Source organism: Cryptomeria japonica, unplaced genomic scaffold, assembly GCF_030272615.1.
Source record: "Cryptomeria japonica unplaced genomic scaffold, Sugi_1.0 HiC_scaffold_827, whole genome shotgun sequence".
NCBI lineage: Eukaryota > Viridiplantae > Streptophyta > Pinopsida > Cupressales > Cupressaceae > Cryptomeria > Cryptomeria japonica.
The window spans coordinates 17146-42054 of record NW_026729570.1 but is presented as its reverse complement, the minus strand read 5'-3'; the positions used below and the strand labels follow the sequence as shown (position 1 = coordinate 42054).

The 24909-nt window shown below is 36.2% G+C and overlaps 2 protein-coding genes across 2 annotated transcripts; both read right to left on the bottom strand.

The window, feature by feature from the left end:
* Positions 1–5375: 5375 nt before the first annotated feature.
* LOC131872874 (mavicyanin-like) lies at positions 5376–6026 on the bottom strand. The gene is made up of 2 exons (XM_059216163.1): positions 5855–6026; positions 5376–5743 (listed from the first exon to the last, which is right to left on the bottom strand). The coding sequence occupies exons 1-2, from the start codon at positions 6024–6026 to the stop codon at positions 5376–5378; spliced, it is 540 nt and encodes a 179-aa protein (XP_059072146.1).
* An 18151-nt stretch (positions 6027–24177) lies between these two features.
* Positions 24178–24606, bottom strand: LOC131872873 (blue copper protein-like). The gene is made up of 2 exons (XM_059216162.1): positions 24441–24606; positions 24178–24326 (listed from the first exon to the last, which is right to left on the bottom strand). The coding sequence occupies exons 1-2, from the start codon at positions 24604–24606 to the stop codon at positions 24178–24180; spliced, it is 315 nt and encodes a 104-aa protein (XP_059072145.1).
* Positions 24607–24909: the final 303 nt, after the last annotated feature.

Here is a 24909-nt window from a genome sequence, read left to right as displayed (position 1 = left end):
TTGGAACAAAACATTCTGATCATGTCTTATACAGGATATATCGTTCCTAAAGCTAGATGCTTTGATCATCTTTGTCCTATACAGGAGGTGTCATTCCTGAAACCAGACTAAATCTTGATCTTATCAATCTAATCAATCAAGATTTATCAATAATCAAGAACCACATCTCCGTGATCGTATAACTCACATTTTCATCAACCAGAGTTGTAGAAATCAAATCATTTCTAATCGGGATAATCAATTTTGCAAAAATTCACACACTCCAAAGGTCAATTATCTCAATTGATCTCCCAAGAGGGCATCATCGTACTGCAATTTATCAATCATTGGCTAGGGCATCCTATCGAACCAATATAATCATCAAAATGAGATTATTCTTTGAATCAACGCGTCATCACACCTTGCTTCAAAGGGGAGCAAAATGTATACACCTAAAAATGGTCTGAAGATGATTAATTAAATAAGAAATTCTTTAATTAATCCCCCTACCTAATTTAATTAAATTCATTAGCAATTTGATTAAATTCTTCCTTTCATCTACTTATTAATAAATATAGGGATTTATTCACTAAGTTCATTCCATAGTCCCCTTTGATTAATTAATTCAAATAAATTAATCTTCCCCCCCATTTCAATCAATTCTTATAATCCCCTAATTAATTAAAACAAATCAATTTATGAGTTGTTGAAAGTTAATTAGTCTTTTCTTATTATTTGAATTTTTAAATTCAAATTACCCACATGCCTCCTAACTTCTAACCACCTAACCTAACCATCCCTCTAACCTAACCCATTCCACCTAACCTTGGGTTTGCCTAACCCTATCCTATCTTGCACATTCTAGCCTCCTTATCCTAACCTCCTATGGCATGGATATTCTTCCCTTGAGACACATGGAACTTTGGCCACATGTCTCCTCTCTTGGACACTTTCCCTTTTATGACAAAGACTCTTTGACACTTGTCACCATAGAGATGACAAGTGTCCCTTCCTCCAACCTCCTCCAATTTCACTCTTGATATCTTTAGACTCAATTTTGACAGTTGATTCCTACCACCTCATCCCTGGGCTTGGAAATCCTATAAATATCCCCTATTTTGGAGCACGAAGGATCCCATCTCATTATCAATTTAGGCATTGTTACTATAGGCGTATCATTTGAGATTTGTTGTTATAGGCAATTGCATCTTAGATCTAGCTTAATTTGATCATTTTCTAGCATAATTGTTGAATCATGTAACCTAATCAATCTCTTTTCTAGCTTAATTGCATCATCATCATAGCTTAATCATGCATGCCTTTAGTGTAATTAGTCTCTTGGATCAATCTAGCTTAATCAATCTCATCTTGGCATATCATTATCATTTCAAATCCTCCATCTAGGTGTAATCAAGTCACTGGGATTGCTTATCCAAATCTGAGAGCAAATCCATACTCGCATCTCTTAAGAGGTGATAGGTCACTTTGTCATGGTTCATCTTTCATTTGGTTCTTATTTTCCTCCTATAAACCATGACAAAGCAACCTATTGCCTCCTAAGAGATGCGAGTATGGATTTGCTATCAGATCTGGATAAGCAATCCCAGTGACTTGACTACACCTAGATGGAGGATTTGAAATGATAATGATATGCCAAGATGAGATTGATTATGCTAGATTGATCCAAGAGACTAATTACACTAAAGGCATGCATTAGTAAGCTATGATGATGATGCAATTAAGCTAGAATAGAGATTGATTAAGCTACATGATTCGACAATTATGCTAGAAAATGATCAAATTAAGCTAGATCTAAGATGCAATTGCCTATAACAACAATTCTCAAATGATACGCCTATAGTAACAATGCCTAAATTGATAATGAGATGGGATCCTTCATGCTCCAAAATAGGGGATATTTATAGGATTTCCAAGCCCTAGGATGAGGTGGCAGGAATCAACTGTCAAAATTGAGTCTAAAGATATCAAGAGTGAAATTGGAGGAGGTTGGAGGAAGGGACACTTGTCATCTCTATGGTGACAAGTGTCAAAGAGTCTTTCTCATAAAAGGGAAAGTGTCCAAGAGAGGATACATGTGGCCAAAGTTCCATGTGTCTCAAGGGAAGAATATCCAAACCATAGGAGGTTAGGATAAGGAGGTTAGAATGTGCAAGATAGGATAGGGTTAGGCAAACCCAAGGTTAGGTGGAATGGGTTAGGTTAGAGGGATGGTTAGGTTAGGTGGTTAGAAGTTAGGAGGCATGTGGGTAATTTGAATTTAAAAATTCAAATAATAAGAAAAGACTAATTAACTTTCAACAACTCATAAATTGATTTGTTTTAATTAATTAGGGGATTATAAGAATTGATTGAAATGGGGGGGGAGATTAATTTATTTGAATTAATTAAGCAAAAGGGACTATGGAATGAACTTAATGAATAAATACTTAAATTTATTAATAAGTAGATGAAAGGGAGAATTTAATCAAATTGCTAATGAATTTAATTAAATTAGGGAGGAGGATTAATTAAATAATTGCTTATTTAATTAATTATCTTCAGACCATTTTTAGGTGTATACAAAAATTAATCCACATCAATATGTGTAGAAGAGAAACAAAGTAACAACTGGAAGAGCCAAACTTGATTCAACCCCACATCCAAGCAGCCAAAGCTATAGATAGACTAGAAAGATCTCCAAGAAATATCTCCCACCAAGCAAATAACCACTTCGAGAGCCATATCGTCCACCTCAATAGGAACTATGAAAGATGAAGAGGGGAGCAAGAAGATACAAACCCATGCCATAGCCTAAAGAGAGAAATCTACCTCCGTAGGAGCCATATGGAGAGGAATCCACACAAGAATAGCAGAAACCCACTTGAGAAGAAGGGGAATAAAGCACTAGACCACAGTGCGGAAACACAAAACCACGAGATAAAAAAAAACAACAAAAAATAAACCATGGCTAGCCTTGGCCATTGAAAACTACCAATTGCTCGACCATCAAGAAGAACAGAGCCACCAAAAGCCCTAGCACTAAAGAAACTTCTCAAAAGAAAAGAAAAGGAAAGCATAGGAGCATAACAAAGAAAAACTGACAAGGAGGCAAAACCACAACACCCAAAACAGATATCCCTAGAAATAAGAAATAGGGAGTCCACAACAGTGATAAAACCCACAAAGCCCTATATAGGGATTTATAGGGATTTGCCACCATCAACCTCCCCACAAGCCGCAACCCCATTGACGAATGCACTAAGCGCAATAGGTCAAGCAAGCAAGCCAACAAAATATTGAGGGGACCAAGTCTCAAATGGTAGAGAGAGCTCCATGAAAATACCCATGAAAGAAGGTATAAACCTCAATACAAATGGAAAACATCTCCCCCAACATAACCAAAAGAAGAAACATGGCCACCCTTACAACCCCCATCGTACACCTTTAAAGATAAAGCATGCAAAGAAGAGTAGGTAGAGATAGATGCAGGGGAGAAAGGGCCCAAAACCTCACCACAAAAAATGGCTCCCAAATGATTCAGAGGAGAAAACACCTCCTTGTCATCTAGTTCAAAGTCATCATCATCCTCAAATTATTACTATGCACCCTTGCTCCCACCTAAAACCCTGCCCCCTTGCACTGCACCTCTCTCGCTCCCACTCATTATGTATGAAGATGGGAAGCGAATGAAGATAAAAAATCTATGGTATAAAAATAAAAATAAAATATAAATTTGAGATCATATATCTTAGTTTTCTCAACTACTTTATTAGAAATAAAATATAACAAATAGCGAATGAAATTCATCTCTATCAATCCAAGTATTTGCTATAGACTTGTTAAACAAGTGAGGATAAAGCATGTTCTTATACTCACTTACTCTATGGTTGAAGTTGATTAAGAAATAACTTTTGTGTTACTCTTTTAATACTAAAAAATATCAAATAAAATAGGACTTTCCCTATGACAATGAAAATGAAATTAGTTATATGAAAATCTAATGTTTCATGTGAGATTAGAGCATATCAATGTATATCACTTTTACATCAAGGACCTCATCAAGTAGCAAATATTTTATCTTCAACATTGAAGAATGAAATTCTAGATTACTAAAGTTTTCACCATATGTGAGAGCAAGGTTATTTATGTTCGACATTTTACAGGATTGAAACAAATCACATTAATATTTGGTAGTTTTCATTTTAAGGATTTGGTATAAATGTCAATCATTGTATGTGTCATGAGTTTTCTATGTTGAATCATTGTATGCAAACCATAACATTGAGAAGATTTGTTAACTAACTTATTCAAAATAATAAGTAGATACGAAAAGCTTATTAGTTTTAATGGTTGTGAGATTAATAAGGTAACATTAAGGGAAATATTAGCATATTTAATGCAATAATTTGGTAAAATAAAATAATTAATGTAAAGGGTTGTGATATCAAATAAATAAAAAATAATACTAATGATCTTTTCACAAAGTCTTATGAGATCAAGTTTATTTATCACAAAAACTTTTAAGAATTAAATAAATCACGTGACTATTTTGTCATTCTAAAAAAATTGTTCTAAATGTCACTCATAATATGTATAAATGATTTATTTATTTTTATTGTAAGTCATTGTATATAATCCCTAAAATTGAAAGCACAATAAATATATTTAACATTATAAATATCTAACATTAAATGATGATTTGGACATGCTTATTAAAACAAATGAGTAAACTAAATTAATTAAAATTATGGATTGTGAAATTAGGAAAATAAATAAACAATGAATAAAATCAATTCAATTTCCTTCCATATAACATCCAATGCAATGCATTTGTGAAGGGAATATGAGACAATTTAAACAAAGAACATTATTACATGCTCAATTTTAATGTAGTGACCACCCATATGCATAGTGTAGTTTTCCTTACGCAGAGAAAATTATTGACGCTCTAGCTATTCGGAAGCAATAGATCTTCAAATGACCGGAGGCGAGCGCCAGAATGGAAGTGGAAGTACTTCCGTCTAAACTTATGAATTGAATCTCCTATTTCTATTCATTATCCGGCTATATTCAATGATTTTAGATGTTGACATTGTTAATATTATATTATGATGTCTACTGTATAATGCTTTGAGTTCCGCTGTGTAATTAGAGTGATCCTGTTGCACTAAATTCCAGTAACCCTTAGTAATTTTGTCTTGAATGCTCTTAATGTATTTGTAGAAGTGAAATGACAACAATATGCCAAAACAAGAAGAATATTGTTCACGAGGTTACCATACATGTTATTAGCTGGAAGAAATGTAATATCAGAATCATGGAACCCTAAATCTTATTACTATGACGAACAATGTTGCTGTAGTGGAAAGTTTAGACAGACAAGTGAATAAGTCCTCTCAATGCCATGGAAGCCATGTTAACCGCTTGAGAAATAATGGATCGGAAGCAGGAGCAGAAGCAGACGCAGGGGAAGACGCAGGAGAAGAAGCAGGAATTCCTTCAGTTGTGGGTGCAGGAGCCGGAGAAGGAGTATTGCGCTTATTGGGGTGCGGTTTTCTCACATTTATTTTAAGTTTCATGCCTCTTTCACAGTGACCGGGCGTTCCGCAAATAAACCACATATGTCCCGGAGCGTTTAAAATTACTTTATCGCTTCCGCTCTCATAGAGTCCCATGTTCGGATCGCTAACGCATTTTGCATAGGCTGTAGCGTTTACTCTCACCACATTATGAACGCTCATCTCATTATGGAAATAGTTGAACACTGCTCCCACAGAAACAACCACAACATTAGACAACAGAAAATTCAAAGGCAATAAAACGTAACATCAAACAATCAAACATGAAGACTCCTAATACTAAAAAATGAAATTACCCAGCGTATCTCCAACGTGGAATTTTTTGCCTGCTGCCCACTTGTGATAATCATAGCCCAATGTCCAGCCTGCTTCATCTCCTACGGTGTATACCTTAGTACCCTGGCATGCCACCAGAAATGATAACAGAGAAACCACAGCAAACAATACACCAGCCGTTCCCATTGTCATTGCTTTACTTTGTAATCAGGTGTTACAGATGAGATGAAAATGTAGTTGATATGGGGGTATAAATAGTTAATGTTTTGCATGGGAAGTTCCCATTTGGCTTCCATCATTAAAAATTGGCGATTGACGCGCTTTGATTTGATTGGAAAACTTGGCACGAATATAACGATATTACATGTTTCACATAAACACCGTCCGTTACGGTTTATTTTAATTTGATAACATAAGTGTTATGGAAGAAAGTGCAGACTACTGTTTCCCACGCAAAATAGGTTGCCAATTTTGGCAAACCATTGGATAAGACACTGGAAAGAGTTCGTGGAGAGTGTCTATTGGTGGAATTGGTGTCATTTAATTAAGTACACCGTTGTCGCGTGTTGACATCCTTAATTTGAATATGTTTCGTTGTGTGTACGAGTAACATAATTTACTTATGGGCATGACACCTTCTTTCTATCTTATTTAATAAAAACAAGATTTATTTTGTTTTTTAAATTTTAAATATTGTAAATTTTTAGGTCATTAGTAGAGACTAGTTGAATCCAATCAATTTAGGTGTTTATTAAATAATTGTGTTAATGCAATATTAAATTATGTATGCTCGATGGCAATTAAAACTTAATGTATTAAATAATAAGATAACTTTTTATATTACAATTTATAAAATATCAATTAAACAATTAATAAAGATTAAAATAAATTTCTAGAATGATTAATATTCAAAGGAAGAAGAGAAAATTTATTTACATTATATAGTGTATGATATAATTCAAGGATATATTTTTATTTATTAGGATTTATGATATTAATACATAAAAGTATGTCTTAAATAGATCCCCTAATTTGTTTTTAAGAATATCACTCCAACATAAGTATGGTGTCGTAAGAAGCCAGATTTTTATGTAAAAGTATTTTAGATGTGAATCTTTTAGTCATATATTTCATGATCTATTAGAGGAAATAAAATTCATAAGAAAATTGTTAAGTTCAACTTTATTCATTGTGTTTTTTAATTGGTGAATATGGGTATTTTTATACTAGCCCATGGTTGGTGAGGTTGCAAATCGTCAGCCTCATCCTCATAAATTAAGTCCTTTGCAACCCATATATTAGATCCCATAAGCATGATATAATGAGAATGATATGAATGAGTTGATTGCTCTGGACTCCATGCACATTCAAATTGCTATTTATGAAAGGGATTTTGGTCAACGTTGAGTGACAGTCAAATTAATATCACCAAGGAATTTTAGAGGTTTTGACATCATAGAAAATGTGAAGAGGCAATGGGCCTAGTTTTTTATGTATGTTTTAGACTATTTTTTCTTCCACATTATATATTGTACTACAACACTAGAGGTATGGAATAAACTCAAGTTTTTCTCTTTGGTTTAGTTATGAGAGCTATATAGTTAGAAGAGAAAATAGTCTCTCTTCCTATTCATACATTTCCTTTAATTCGGTATCATTTGGTCAAATTTAAGTCATTGATTTCTTATTTGAAGGGTTGTGGAAAATAAAAGTCAAACAAGGAATGCATTTTCTTCATTTTGTCTAGGTTAATGGGTGTCTTTTCCTGTTTTTATACTTCCTTCTATTCTACTATGGATGGGTTGGGTACACAATTTGTTATGCCATCTTTTGAGACTTTTGTTATGTGAAAGGTTGACTTGGGAATAGTAAAAGATTCATCAAAATGATGTTTCTAAATCTCATGCATTTCTTGCCACTCCATCCAAATGGAAAGGGAAGAATAAGCCCAAGACAAAATCTAGTGTGTTTTCTCCCACCTCTTCTATAGACTGTAATCTTAAAAAGCAGAGACCAAAATGCACCTATTGCATGAAACCTAGCAATAGTGGACAAAATTGTTATAAGAAGAATGAAACCACATGTGGATTTTATAAGAAAGGACATGATGAACATAATTTTTACAAGAAATAAATCCATGGTTTAAATAAATTTCTCAAGGAGCATCATATTTCACCTTCTCTAAGTTCAGCTTCTTCTTCAACCAAACACGAGGATACATCTCCTAAGAATTTTGGAAAGGTTCATGCCTTGATTACCACTCATGCACCTAGGGATGTTGGGTGAATCATTAATCCAAGAGCTTGAGTTCACAATGCTTGTTCAAGAGATACCTTTATTCAAGATTCTCTTAGAGCACCATTTTTGGATGGACTCTCAAGAATACAAATAATTAGTTTTTTCATATTGCTGCCATTGGTGATAATTTTTTACATATATACACAGTGAGTAATGCTCATTTGATTCCTAACATCTCACATAATCTCCTATTAGTATACTAGGTCACACAATAGAGCAACACAATTGATTTTGACAATCAAGATTTAATGTTCCTTTATTTTCCCACAAGAGAGATTTTGGTAGTTGGTAGGGTTGATCATAAATCAAAAGTGTTTATCTTTCATCATTTCATTGATGTAGATGATCCTTATGTCCCCTTCACTCATTCATCCAGTGATAATGATGATGATTCATATGTTACTTTGTCTCCTCCTGCTAATGAGGGGAGTAATTCAAATGGGCTTGTAAGCTTAATCATGGTTCTGATGTCACCTACTACATTAGAGGTTAAATTTGACATAGATTATAAGACTTCGAAATAGTAGGATATCATTAATTTTTTAAATTTATGATTTGAGAATGGTTTCATTGTAGGTCTATTTGACTTGGCTTCTCATTCCTCTACTATCATTTTGGAGGGCGTTCTCAAGGAGGCATCACTTGTCTTTGTAGATTGTTCGTTGGAGGATGATCTCGAGTCTTCCAAATATGTTGTTTCTTTCTTTATTGGGGATATTCCTTGTCTTGATGAGATACCTTTGGAGGCACTTCATTCATGTTTCACTTTTCCATTTATAAAACTTCTTCCTTCTAATTTTCTCATGGATATAGAGTTTCTTCTACATGCACCATTGGATCTTCATGCTTTAACTTAGTTTTGAGGATACTTCATCATGGGGGGGAAATATTGTCTCCACCTTTCTCTTCATTACAGGGGTAATTTTATTGTATTCTCATGATGGATATCATTCTTTGGGGATATTATTCTGAGACCTTCATACATCACTTCATCTTTCACTTGTACATGATTTTAATATCTCTTTTATGGAGAGGAGTTTTGTCCCATGAAATTTTCTCATTTTCTACGTTTTTGAGAGACTAGTTGCATAATTATCTATACATGGGTAACTAAAATTGCCTTGTAGTAAGGCAACATATTGCAATGTTTGAGTTGTTGAAATTTTGCTTCGAGTCAATTCTGCTCAGGATGCTACTAGCTTGAGAAGTGAGTTGCTTAGGTAGGTCCCAAACAAATACTCCAGATGAATGTATTCATGGATTAGGAGTCAATTGAGTTGTTTTAATTTATTCTAAGGTGTTTGAGGACCTTCAAAAGTCTTAGAATGCAATAGAATGCAAAATTGCATGCTGGAGCAAAAGTTATCAAAAGTTGCTGAGCAACATTTTTTAATTTCTTGCAGAAGTTGCATTTTTTTTGGTTATGGGCATTAGGTAGTTGGTTGAACTGACTAAAATAGTGGATATAAGAAAAATTTAACTTCATTGTAGGGGTTGGGGAGGATTGGAAATGCAAGAGCAGGTTTTTGGTTTGTGAAACAATATTGTTTCCACTGAGTTTTTGATAGTTTTGTCTTGTTTTTCATTGCTTGTACGGTCCAGTACGGACTAGATGGTGTAAAATAATTTCCATCTATGTATGTTCATTGTATTTTATTTCAATAAGGTTTATTTGAAGGTTTGATTGTTCCAGGTTGTGAAGATTTCTGTCATTCTTTGCAACTAGGAGCAAAACCCTTGCAAGTAGGGTTTAAGAACAAGAAATGGCTCTAGCCTAGGAATTCTTTGATAGCACTTGTTGAAATCAGTAAGAATGCCAGGCTAGGGTCTGTATATAGTTTTGGAATATGGTGTGTGATGTTATAGTTCTAGGAGGAGGAGAAACAATGAAGACGTAGGCTCACCGTTGGGAGTAGGTGAGTAAGGACAGTAAGCAAAGTGTGATTTGTGAGAACTTGGAGATTGATGTAGGCCCAAGTGGAATATGTATGGAAATCCCTCAGAGTGTCCTTGAAGATTCCCAAGGTGTGTAGAGAAGGAATTTTGACTAGTAAAAGGTTCTACACCAAGTTTGTCAATCCATCGGTTAAGCCTAAAACCCGACAAAATAGTGCAGCATTGGAAACCACATCTGTACAAATAAACCAGAAGCACTTTTCTAGTATCATCTACAACTTCCAAAAGGGTATCTGAATCCATGATTGATTCCTAGGCTTGTTTGGGACCTATACAAATTAAACCCCAAAAACTGCTTAAGGAGGGCTAATGCAATTAGGCCTATTTAGTTGGCAATAGAGACCTAGAAGGCTTGATAAACCATGGAGATGGAATTGGTGACTCTTAAACTTCAAAACACAATAAAGACACCTTATTAATGCATTGGGAAACCATAAGGAGATTTGGTGTGTTAAGATCCTAGCAGGAGTGGTTGGAGCCCAGGAGAGGTGAGTGTGAGTAGCTGAGGTGACAACCTCAAGTAGAGGAGTTGATTGTCCAGAAACCATTGGCTATACCTAGGAGGAAAGTCTAGAAGGTTCAGACCTTGGACATCCCATTGTCATAACCCTTACCAAGTGTCATAGGAAGGACTTGAGTAATTGTAGAGTTGAGTAGGACAAGTCACTCAAGAAGGTGAAACAAACAAGGCTCCAAGACTCTTTGCATCAGAGTGGTATCAGAGCCATTCTTTTAAATATTTGTTGTTTGTTAGATTGTGAAGAATAAGAAGCAAGTTCAATGCCTCCAAAGGCAATGACTCCATAAGCCATCCGACAGGTGGTGGAAGAGATGATAGAAGGATTGAAGGATGCAGAAGGAAGTAGAGGAACCAGAGAGGTAAAGACGGAGAAGGGAAAGGTTAAGACCAAATGGGGTGATGAAACTGATGAAGAAGTGGAAGATGGAGAAGAACCAACAACAATAGCTATGCCTCAAGACCAAAAGTTATTCTGAGATGCAGTCAAATCCATTTCTAAGGACAATCTAGATGGATTACCCACATATAGAGGAAACCTCAATGGAGAAGAGTTGCTAGATTGGATAGAAGCTCTCAATAATCATTTTGATTACAAAGAGGTAGGAGAAGAGAAAAGAGTTAATGTGGCCAAATCAACAATGAGAGGATCAACATTGGTTTTGTGGAATATGATACAAGAAGAAAGGATACAAGAGGGAAAAAAGAAGATAACTTCATGGGAACGTACGAAGATCAGACTTAAGGCACAATTCCTTCCAAGAGATTATTAAGTTCAAATTCATAAGACTACGAAATATGAAACAAAGGGAGTTAAATGTCAATGCATACACTGAAGAGTTCCATAAGCTCAGTTTGAGGGCTAGGAAGCATGAGAATGAGGTAGAGAAGTTGGCTAGGTATATGAATGGCCTTATACAGAAAATACAAGATGAAATAGGTATCCTCACACCAGACACTATCCACAAGTGTTTTCAGTTGGCCCTAAGGGTAGAAGAGAAGATCAAAAGGAGGAGTGAGCAAAATCAGAAACATAGGGGAGGAAATATTTTTAGAGGTAGAGGGAACTTTAGTAAAGGTCAGAAATCATCAAGAAGTGCAGAGCGGGAAGGCCAAGAAGGTAGTGGAGACTCTTAGAGAGAAGCATATAGAGGATCCTATAGAGGAAGGAGGAATTTTAAGGGGAGGTTTGGAAACTTAGGTAGAGGAAATACAGTTTTCACCGGTAGATGTTATCATTACAATCAAGTTGGGCATACAATGAGAAAGTTCCCTAGAAAAGCCTCAAGCTCCACAAGTTCATACATGGGGGAAAGAAGAACTCAATTGTTGCAAGAGGAGGACACTTAGAGTGCAACTTCTTCAATCAGCAAAGCAGACCCAGGTACAAAGGGAGAAAATTTGATGATGAGGAGAACAATCCTCAAGATAGCTCAAGCTCAAGAGCCACCACAAAGGAAAATCTTGTTTAGGACCACTTGTAGGTCACATGGAAATATTTTTAAAGTGATTATAGGTTCAGGTTCCACAGAGAATATTATCTCAATTGAAATGGTGGACAAACTCAAACTTAAAAGATTACCTCACCTCATACCCTATAAGGTGTCATGGCTCAATTGGGAACAACATGTATTGGTTGATGAACAAACATGGGTGGATTTTGAAATTGGTGAGTACAAGGATAGATTATTATGTGACATATTTCCTATGGATGCTTTTCATTTGTTGTTGGGCCGTCTATGGGAGTATGATGTGAAAGCTACCCATGATGGGGAGAAGAACAACTATCTTATCACCAAGAATGGGAAAAGTATCAAATGGATCCTCTATCTCAACTAAAGGAAGAAAAACAAATAGGATCAAGCATGATGCTGATGACTGGAATAGATTTTCTCAAAGTGTTGAAATAAGAAGGACATCAAGGCCATGCTATAGTTTCAAAACTTAATGAAGAAGCTAAGGCAAATCCAATGAGTGAAGTGCCTCAAGAGGTGCAAAATCTACTCAAACATTATGCAGAAGTGATAGGGGATGACTTACCTAATTCCTTGCCTCCAATGAGAGATGTAAATCATCAAATAGACTTAATAGCGGGGGTCAATCTACCGAACAAAGCTACCTACAAAATGACACCTAGTCAAAATGAAGAGATCGAAAAACAAGTGCAAGAATTCTTAAACAAAGGGTTTATGAAGAAGAGTTTGAGTCCATGTGATGTTCCTACTATGTTAGTGCCTAAGAAGGGAGGAAAATGGATAATGTGTATGGACTCGAGAACAATCAACATGATTACCGTAAGGTAAAGGTTTCCTATGCCAAGGATTGAGGACCTATTAGACAATCTAGGGGGTGCAAGCTACTTAACCAAGGTGGACTTAAAGTCTGATTACCATCAGATCAGAATCAAACTTGGAGATGAATGGAAGATAGCCTTTTGAACCAATGCAGGCCTATATGAGTGGTTGGTAATGCCATTTGGCCTCACCAATGCACCTAGTACCTTCGAAAGGCTCATGAATGAAGTCTTAGTTGAGTTTATTGGTAGAATTGTAATTGTATACCTTGATGACTTTCTGATCTACAATAGGTTCAAGGAGGAACACCTCAAGAATTTGGAGATGGTTTTGAAGAAGTTGAAGGAGGCTCAACTCAAGATTAACCTTGAAAAATGTGAGTTTTTGAAAACAGAGCTGGTATATCTTGGTTTTGTTATTTCTCATGGATTCTTAAAAATGGATCCAAGTAAAGGTAGAAGCAATACTTAATTCTCCTATCTCTAGGGGCATAAGTGAAGTTAGAAGCTTTCATGGAATGACATCTTTTTATAAGAAGTTTGTGAGAAACTTTAGCCATGTTTGTGTTCCTATTCTCAATACTATTAGATGAGGGATTAAATATCACTTTAAGTTGACAGAGGAAGCCAATAAGGGTTTTGAGATGTTGAAAACCAATATAGTAGATCTGCCAACCCTTAGATTGCCCGATTTCAATCAGTTGTTTATAGTAGAATGTGATGCAAGCCAAAGGGCAATAGGGGCAGTTTTAAGCAAAGAGGGACATCCTATAGCTTTCTTCTCATAAAATTTAAATGAAGCTAAGAAAAGATACGCCACATATGACTTGGAGTTGTATTCAATTGTCCAAGTATTGAAAAAATAGTGTCACTACTTGCTGCCCAAAGAATTTGTAGTCTTTAGTGAGAACCATGCTCTTAGTTTTCTCAATGGGCAAGAGAAGTTGAACCAAAGACACCTAAATTGGGTTGAGTTCCTAATTTTTATGGTGAAAATGGATAAAACAATATTGAAAGACTAAATAAATTCAACCACAAAAGCCTAGCCTAATAACAACAAAGATCCACCATAACATATGAAGATTACCTAAGACAATGCAATTCAAATGAAATCATAAAGATTATACCATCACATGTCCAATAGGGTTTGGATCTCCATTCTTCCTATCTCCATTGGTCTTGCTTCATATATTTGCTCTCAGATCTTATGTGTGCACAAGAGCTCAACAAAGAACGAAAATTTGGTTGCAAGTAGGCTTGATCGCATATGAAAATTTGAAAGCTTAGAGTAGTTGGGTAGAATGATTAGGATTATTAGTTAGGTTTGATAATGAAGGAATCATATCCTTATATAGAAGACACTATAAGAAATGGAGGGATAAGATTGAGAGGTGTAAAAGATAAATGGTCGGCTATGATTATAGGGTAGGTAGTGTAGGAATTAGGAGATGAATGGCATGTGTCATAGGTAGAAAAGGATAATGAAATAATTAAATAAATAAAGATTTATTTAATTAATGGAGGAAGTGGGATCAATTAAATAAATAAGATATTTATTTAATTTAGGAAAAGATAATTTAAATAAATAAATGTAATTATTTAAATGAGAAATAAGGTTAGAAAAGAATAAATGAATTAATTAAATAAATAAAGATTTATTCAATTAATAGAGGAATTAGGCTAAAAATAATTAAATAAATAAAGATATTTATTTAATTAGACTGGACACTTTTACGTGTCTACATTTTGCCCCTCTTTGAGACAATGCATCTTGTCGCGTTGTTTCAAAGAAGATAATATGAACTGGTACAAAGTTGCCCCAAGATGGGAATGATATCCCCCCTCAAGAGATTGGATGAAATTTTTTTAAAAGATCATAGATAATCTTTCGATAAGAAAGAAAGGCGAGAAAGAACTGACAAGATAGGATAGAGTGACAGAGTCACGGGATAAAGAAGACTGACTCGGGAGACTAAGGCTAGGGTAGTCTATAAGATAGACCATGAGGGGAAAAAATCCTCATTGTCATCGACACATCCAAGAGATCAAAATGCAGAGAGAGCATAGAGCAGCAGTAGTCAACAGTGATGGCATTGGTTCACAAATTTGATCGGGTTCGCCGATTTCAAAGGCCAGCAGATGCAGGAGAGCCGGTAAGTACCACAAAACTTCCTTGTACTTCTTCGCATTAAATTTTGTCATAAATGCATGCTAGGCAGCACAATAAATGTGCTTTAGTTATGTCAATCAGAAAGAAAAACATTAAGGCACATCTGTGTTGTGTTGGCATTTCAGTAGATAGAAAGATTGTTGATATTTGTTAAGGATATTGAGAAGGTTGTTGAAGACTATTTGATATAACTGAAGAAGGATGATAACTATCTTTATAACATTATTTTGTCATTGATGTCAAGAAATTGATTTTCTAATTTAGTATGATGTTGCCATATCTTGAGGAGATTGATTTGAAGAAAATTAAGATGTCGGTATTAGACACAGAAAGAATGTAATAAGAAAGGGGAGAAATAAGTTATTCAATGGGCAACTATTACTGAGTTAGTAAATTATTAGACCATGATGCTTAGATTGTTTTGATATCCTACATATGTTTTTTATTGTAATGTTAATACTATACTATGTCACCAAGCAAGGAACCTAGTCAGTAAACCCTAAGGAACCTAGTCGGTAAACCCTAAGGAACCTAGTTGCTAAACCCTAAGGTTATTGATATCAGTTAATGAAGGCGGAATGTCTACCAAGTAAAGTTTAGTATTTACTGAGTTGCAACCAAGTTATGAAAGAGCGCATTGGATGAATACAAGGATTATTTAGTGAAGGACAATGATGAGCTGGAGATGTATAAATGATTGGAATGTCGTGCATGAAGTTTGTTAAGGATCTATGGCAATAAAAGATCGGCATGAAGATCTACAATGCAAATTGAACCATAATAACCTTGGGCAAGTTCCAAGAAAGGAATGCAAGTCCCTAGGCAAGGTAAAACATTTACAGATCGAAAGATGCATTGAACCTAGTCAAGATTGAAGATCTGATGGCTAAGATTGATCATGGGAAATGTGATTAAGGAGATTAAGTAGGTAGAAAATTGTTTATAAATAAGGAATTGTTGGTAAACAATGTATGCGGGCAAGTGTAAGCACAAGGATGCTACATAGTGATTACCGAGCATAGAAGTTTGAAGACCTATTTGAATAACAAAGTAGGGAGCCCAGCAGAAGACAAGATAAGTCTTATGACTAGATTGTTTTGAGCAAATAAGAATTTGCTTTAGCAATTTAGATGTGAAGTTGTAGATAGATTTTTATTACTGTTATTTTGTAAGTGACAGGAAATCTCTTAACCGAGTGGACTTAACAGTCTTATTTGTAAACCCTCTAGCAAGGTAACATTCTAAATGAGTGTTTGAAATCCTTTCACAAGGTCACTTCTAACAAAGTGAAGATCTTAACCGAGTCACATCTAGTAATGTGTTTGTAATATTTAATAGGATTTTCTTTTAACCAAGCATACTCTAGAAGAGTATATTTCTTAGTGGGTCCGAAATCCCATAGTGGTTTTTCCCTATTTGGGTTTCCACATTAAATCTAGTGTTATATGTGTTATGATGATTATGTGTTTATGAGTTTGCATATTTAGCAGTTTTTGGTTATATTGCTGAAGCATAAGTTACCAAGGCTGAATCTGTTGATTTCATGGAAGTTAAGTTTGTATGATTCACCCCCCCCCCCCTCTCATCTTGTTAGCTATTGGCATCAGCTCTTTACATTAAGTATTAGAACTATCAATTGGTATTAGAGCTTTGGACTCTGGAAGAAAAAGTTTAAAGGTACTTGAGGCAAAGATCCGAAGATGTGTAAAAGGGATGCACCAAAGTTGAACAAGTCAAGTGTCTCCACATGGCAGAAAAGGATGAAGCTTCATTTATTAGGAATTGAAGATTATGCAACATATTATTTGGAGAATGATTACATTGCACCAAGCACCAACCCAATGACCTTGGAAGAGATTAAGCCAAAGAAAGACCACATTCAAGCTATGATTGAAATAACATCAGCATTGACTGACTCAGAGTTTAATGATCTAGAAGGTTGCAATGATGCAAAAGCATTGTGGACCAAGCTCATATCTGTGTATGGCAGTGATGAACATGTTCAAAGAGCAAAAGTAGATAGTCTAAGAGGACAACTTGAATCCATGAGAATGAATGAAGGTGAGAACATAACACAATACATTACAAGGTTAAAAGAGATTGTCAATCAAATTAAAGGAGCAGGAGGAACTATTGAAGAGAAGGATATAACAAGTAAGTTGTTGAGAACCCTTCTACCTACTTATGCCATTCGAGTCTTTGCAATCAATGAATTGAGGTCTGTACCTAACATGCCAGTTTCTTTGGATACTACTATTGATAAGCTACATGCATTTGAGTTAAGTAATTTTGATAACAGTGGGTCTTCGGTAAATAAAGTTGAATCTGCATTCAGTTCTTTTCATATTAGTGAATCTGATGATTACAATGATAGAATGAGTAAGTACTCTGAAGGGGATCACAGTTGAGCAAGTGAAAGATTTCGCAAGAACATGGAAGAAGTGCACAAACTGTATGAGGAAATCAAGAAGCAAGAAGAGTTTCAAGCATTATTAGCTAGAAGGTTACCGAGAGGAAAAGGTAAGTATAAAGGAAAGCTACCTTTAAAATGTTTCAATTGTGATAAAATAGGACATATGGCTTCTAATTGCCCTGAAAAAGAATATAGTGAAAAGAGAGAATACCGAGATAATAGGAAGAAAGACAACCAATACAGAGGACACCGAGACTTCAGAAGGAGAGATAGAAAGACATGTCTAGTAGCTGATGAGGTATCCAACGATGATAAATCTAATGAAACTGATACTGAGGAAGTTGTTTATGTGGCTGTTAAAGATGGATCTGATGAAGAAAGGTATGAAGAAAAAGCCCTAGTAACTCACATAAATAATAATGATTCTTGGATCATAGATAGTGGATGCTCACATCACATGACAGGTGATAAACACAAGTTTGTTAAATTAGAAGACTATGATGGAGGCTATGTAAGATTTGATAATGATGCACCATGTCTAGTGAAAGGTAAAGGATCTATAACACTTGCGCTGCGTACCCTTCCCCTTGATGTTGCTGAAGAGGTTAGACAAGATTGTGCTATGGCACTCCGTAATGCTAAACCTCCTAAATTCAACATCCCTAAAGCTGAGTTGTTGGCGTTTAATAATCTCATGCGTAATAATGACCTTATCATCTCAAGAGAAGACAAGGGTAATACCAGTATTACTATGAGAAAACCAGATTACTTGGCCAAAATGGAAGTCCTCCTCTCGGATTCCAGCTATTACAAAATTTTATCGCGTAACCCGTGCGCGTAGATTTTGAAGACTATTAGAGCTACTATTTCCAACTCCTCATTGGATGATTCTACCAAACTTTGTCTTCTTCCTTCTAAGGAAGTGACCCCATGTATTTATGGAGTCCCAAAAATTCACAAAGCCAACATTCCTTTGAGACCCATTGTTGACACCATTGGGTCTCCGACTTACAAGCTAGCCACTTTTCTTGCCAAATTAATTTCTCTGCTTGTTGGTAACTCCAACTCCTTCATCAAAGATTCCAACCAATTTGTCCAAGTTATCAAGGACACCAAGTTGGACACTCAAGTCACTCTTTTAAGCTTTGATGTGGTGTCCCTCTTCACCAAGGTCCATATCCTAGAGTCCATCGAGATTGTCAAGCTTAAGGTCAGCGAGGAGATTGCCTCTTTGGTGGAACTTTGCTTAAGGTCAACCTTCTTTTCCTTCCAAGGCATTATCTATGAACAAGTTGATGGAGTAGCCATGGGCTCTCCTCTCTCACCGGTGATTGCCAGCTTATTCATGGAGCATTTTGAGGAGGTGGCCTTACATTCTTTCCCCCTCAAGCCAAAGTGGTGGAAATGATACATGGATGACACCAATATATGTTTTCCCCACGGCTTGGACATGTTAGAGGAGTTTCATACTCACCTCTACAGCATTTATCCTTCTATTGCCTTCACCAAAGAACTTGAATCCAACAACCTTTTATCTTTTCTCGATGTCTTAATCTGTAAAAAGCCAGATGGATGCCTTGATCGTCGAGTGTTTTGCAAAACTACCCACACTGACCTATATCTTCATTCGACTTCTCATCACCACCTTAGCCAGAAATTTGGGATCCTAAAAACCCCGGCATTAAGAGCCCACCGGATTTGTGATGAGGACAACTTAGACCAAGATCTCTCCCATCTTCGTCAAGTCTTCAAATGGAATGGCTACTTGAACAAACAGATCTCTAGGGCCTTCCTCCAAGCCAAATCTCATTTCCTTTCCATCTCTAATCCCCTACCCTCCTTGCCATCTCAGGCCCCATTTGTCTTTCTCCCTTATGTTGAAGGCATATCGCACAAGATCTCAAAAATCCTTGGGAAAAAAGGTCTCCGGTGGGCCTTCAAACCTGTTTCCACCATTAAGAGGCATGCCCCTTAGCTCAAGGATGCTAGGGATGCCTTCTTAGAGTCAAGTGTCTACAAGATTGTTTGTTGTTGTGGTACTCCAAACATTGGTGAAATAGGTCATTTGTTCATGACTAGAATAAAAGAGCATTGTGTCGACATTAAGCATGAACGGGCCCTCAAATCAGCCTTAGCTGAGCATTCGTCTACTACCAAGCACCATATTTGTTTGGAGGACACTCAAATATTGTGTAGGGAGAACAATTTTTTCAAGAGAAAAGTTAAAGAGGCCATTGCTATTATTCATCACCACTCCAATCTTAATCGTGATGATGGGTTAAACCTCAGTATCTCGTGGCACCCTCTTCTTTCTATCCTCCAGTACCTTCCCCACACCCCGCCTTGACTTCTCCCCCTCTTTCTTTTTCCTTTGTGCATCTCCCTCTCCCCCTTTGGTTTATTTGCATATTTGTATATTTTCATTGATACATACGTATATTGATTTTTACATATGTATTTTTATATTTGCATATGGCTATTGGTATATGTTAATGCTTATATACATATATGGTTTTGTATCTCTGCCTTTTGGTATAGGTATGTGTTTATACACATATTTGTAATTGTTTATATATATATATATATAAATAATTACAAATATGTATATAAATCCACATATATTTATTTATATATAGATGTATATATTTTCATTTTGATTTATTTATATTTTGTTGACTTTATTTCTCTTTCTTTTTTGGTTTTTAGTGGTTTGTTTGTGTTGCTTGGCTTTCCATTTTCTTTTCCTTGGGTGGTTAGTCCTAGGAGTTTTTTTGTCTCCCATCCTTCAGGTGGTCCTTTTCCTTTTCTTTTCCTTTCTCCTTGTTCCTCGTGCCCTCCCCCAACCCACTCCTCTTTATATTCTGTCTCAAATCTGCAACTCAACATCTTTCATATCTTTGGAATTCTTTTCATCCTGATGATGAATCACGGAGTGTGATTCAAAATGTTCATGGAAAAAAATACACACAATCAAATCCAGAAAAACAAACTAGTATACAATATGGATTGTGGAAATCTCATAGCTTTAAAAGTTACTTGTTGTTTACCCAGTAAACTCACCTAAGGAAATAGATGATTTAATTGCAGAAGCCAACTCGATCAGTATTTTCTACTGCACACCGACATATTGCATTAATGGTTGGAAGAGTAAATGAGGTAACAGAGGAAACAGAAAATGCATGGGATATATTCTTTGTTGAGAAGGAGAAACGGGAAGAGTACAGAAACCCCAAACCAGTAAAAGTATATCAGAAGGATAAGGACAAAGGAAAAGGAAAAGTTGGTGGACCTCCTGCCATCAAAGTAAAAGATAACTTACTCCCACTGCCTCTGATTACTCCACCGGTAATAACAACTACTGAAGATCAACCGACAGATGAGAGTATGGACTTAGAGGATACAAATCCTAATCCTAAGGTACTATACACAGTAGATGTTGATACTCAAACAGTCAACATTATGATAGATCAGGACACAACTGGCAAGACAGATATGGTTAGTGAGCCACCGACAACTGACATCATTGACAATACTGAAGGAAAAATGGAAGATGATAGAATAGGTAGAGACTCAGATTGAGATTGAAACAGAGCAATAGACAAAGAGACAAGAAGAGCAATAGGCTCCAGAACAGGAACAAATTCACATGGAAACGGTGCCACCGGCAACTGGAGAAGAACAAAAACCCTTGCTTAAAGAAATGGAAACACAGATAGACCTACCAGAGGTCACTACAAGCTTGGTTACTTCCTCCACCAGCAGAATTCAGAATATTGGTTTCTCCTCAACAGGTTACAAATCCACAAATGTAACTAAAGTACTTTTGGACTCCATCAAAAGGATAACAAATTGTAGTTCATAGGACTATAAAGCTATAGATGACTCAATCCCAATTTTGAAGATGATAGCTCCTAACTGCAATATAGACAATAAGGATTCTTTGTGCCAACTCAACACCTTGTGTAAATACATCACTGAGAACATAGTGACAGTTGAGCAAATAAAGGAAGAGACATTGAAAGACAGGTTGGAAATTGAAAAGCAAAAATTCTTTGAAGATCAAATAAAGAAGTGTACTAGGGAATTTGACACACTTCTACCAGAACTATGCAACTCACTGAAGGAATACAAAACTCTGTATAAAGACATCTACAAGACAAACCTTCTAACAACTAACATAGATAAGAAAATGAGCAAAGTACAGCATGAAATGAATAAACTTGCTGACAATTTTGTTAACTCACCTGATACATTATTAGTTTTTGAACAAAAGATAACAAGTTTTGTGGAAGAGTTACTTAAGTTAGGAAGAGAAAAGGAGAGAATAGTAAATAAGGCAAAGAATCTGAGACTAAGACTGAGTCCAAGATTGGACTATCTAGCATCATTACGGAAGGAAATATCTGAGGCACTAGTATAGGGCCAGAGAACACTGACAGAGCATATGTAGAACCTCACCGGTATAGTTCAAAAAACAAACACATCAGTAAAGGACAATAAGAAGTTTATGGAAAGCATAAACTTGATTTTGATGGATCTTTTTCAAATTGTAACCACCTAGTTACAAGGTTGAGACTACAACTCTATTGACACCTTGACAACCTTTGTCATTGATGCCAAAGGGGGAGTAGTAGTATGAGAAAATTACCGACAGAAGACTTATCTACTCAGGGGAGCTTCATATATTTTTGGTAACACATTTTTGGAAATAGTTTTTGGATTACAATTTTTTGATACACTTTTTGAATTTTCTCATGAGTATGGCCATCAATGCCAAAGGGGGAGATTGTTGGCATATGCACACTCCAATGAGACATTGTAGGTGATTGAAGGTTTTATCATTGATGGCAACCTTACAATCCTATGGCACCGGCAAGGCATTACATTGGCACTAGCAAGATCAGACTCTACACCGGCACTCAGACCACCGACACTGGCAGTGAAAGGAAGCATATCAACACAGAGGCCGACATGATTTTTGTTATATTATATTTTGTTTATTATTGTAAAATCTTTAGAAGCCAACTTGGCAATATTGTAAAATGACTCATATATATAAGAGATCATTGTAGGATATTTGTGAAGAGATGGTAGAATGTAATTAGGTGAAATAAGGTAGACCTATTATGCGAATTATAGGTTAAGGGTTTATGTAAGAAGTAGAGCAGAAACCGGTACTGGATCTGGCATTATAGATGCTATTCTGAAGTAGTACAAGACACTGGATTTATATAATCCAATTTTGTAAGTCAATGACACTTCCATTTTGTAATTGAGCAGTGAGCTCTAGGCACTTGGCCTTCCTGCATGTGCAGGCCCCTATTGTAGCAGTAATATTCTCTTATTGGTCAGTAAGTGAATATTGTGGGTCACAAATCCCACCGAGGTTTTTCCCACACTGGGTTTCCTTGTTAAAACATTGTGTTATGGTGTATTTTTCATGTGGCTGCTTTTATCTCTGTTTATTGCATTATTTCTTGCTTACCGGTACACTGTTATAATATGGTCTACATGTTTTAAGTTAAGTAATTTAACATACCGGTTAGATACTGATTCACCCCCCACCCCCCCCGGCCCCGCCCCTCCCCTCTCAGTATCTATGGGAATCCTAATAGTGATTAGCAATTAGTTGTGGTTGCTATTCCAGCTATTGTGATTGATTCTCAGCCTGTATATTACCATGGAATTTGGTGATTGCATTTGGATATTGTTGAGAATGGAAACAAGGGTATATACTTCAAGTGGGAGGTTGTTCAGATGTGAAGTCATAGCGGAGTCAAACTTCAAGTGGGAGATTATTGGGATGTGAAGTCTAACTCTTCATTTCATCTTCCCCATCTTTGTCCCTTCGTCTTCTGCTGAAGACTGTTGTATAAATATGAGGGTAAATCCCTATGTATGCAAGCTGCAATAATAATAATATCCCTGCTCTGCTTTTCTTGTGAATGTAGCCAAATTGGTGAACCTTGATAAATTCTTGTGTTTGTGTGTTCCCAATTTGTCTTTTGATTTAACAATTTTCATGTAATTAATTTTTCAGGTTAGAGACGAGAGAACTGGCTCGTGAAATTTAGATAAAGAAGTGATCATTCATATCCACAGTGTAGTTTTCTGCACGCAGAGAAAATTAAAACGCTTCTTGCCATTCGGATGTCACATTCAGAAAACCGTGCAGACTAATAAAGGAATCATGGCGCAAATGAACAGAGGCGTGAACCAGTATAGAATTCAAGGTAATTCTCTACAAACGTATAAATTTAATTTCCTTGATATATTCTATGCATAATTCACATACATTCAATGACTCTAGATTGTGACATTATAATACGATATCCACTATATAATGCTTTTGGTTACGTTGTGTAACATAGATACAATAGAAGTGATCCTGTTTGACTAGATTACCATATATATTATTAGCTTATAGAGAAATGTGAAAGAAACGTATTGTCAGAATCATGGATCCCTCAATCATGAGGCTAATATTGTTTTAGTAGAAACTATAGACAAGCAGGCGAGTAGGCCATTTTAATTCCAGGTTAAACGCGTCCAAAAGGTAGAATCTGAAGCAGCAGGGATTTCGTCAGTTCTGTGTGCTGGAGCAGGAGGAGCAAAATGCTTATGGGAGTGTCGTTTTTTCACAGTGATGTTAAGTTTCATGCCACTTTGACAATGACCGGGCGTTCCACAAATAAACTACAACTGTCCCGGGCCGCTTAAAACTATTTTATCGCTTCCGCTTTCATAGAGTCCCAAGTTTGGGTCGCTAACGCAGTTTGCATAGGCTGTTCCGTTTACTCTCACCACATTATGACTGCTCATCTCAGAATTGTGGTAGTTAAACACTGCTTCCACAGCAAAGCCACAATCACAACGTTAGACAACAGAAAATTCAAAGGCAATAATTCGTAATATCAAAAATTCTAACATGAAGACTTCTAATACTGGAATAAAATTACCGAGTGTATCTCCAACGCGAAATTTTTTGCCTTCTGCCCACTCGTGATAATCATAGCCCAACGTCCAACCTGCTTCATCTCCCACGGTGTATACCTTAGTAGCCTGGCATGCCGTCAGAAATGATAACAGACATCCCACAGAAAACAATGCACGAGCCGTTCCCATTGCGATTGTCTTACTTTGTAATCAGGTGTTACAGATGTGATGAAATGTAGTCGATATAGGGGTATATATAGTTAATATTTTGCATGGGAAGTTCCCGTGAGGCTTCCATCCTTGAAAGGGGCAATTGACGCGCTTTGATTTGATTGAGAAACTTGGCGAGGAAATAACTGCCTAATAAATATGCCGGTGCCGGATGTTACGTGTGTCAGATACACATCGTCGGTTACGATTTCCATTGACTTAAAATTGTAAGCGCTATGGGAAAAATTGAAGGCTCATGTTTGCCACCCAACATAGGCTGAA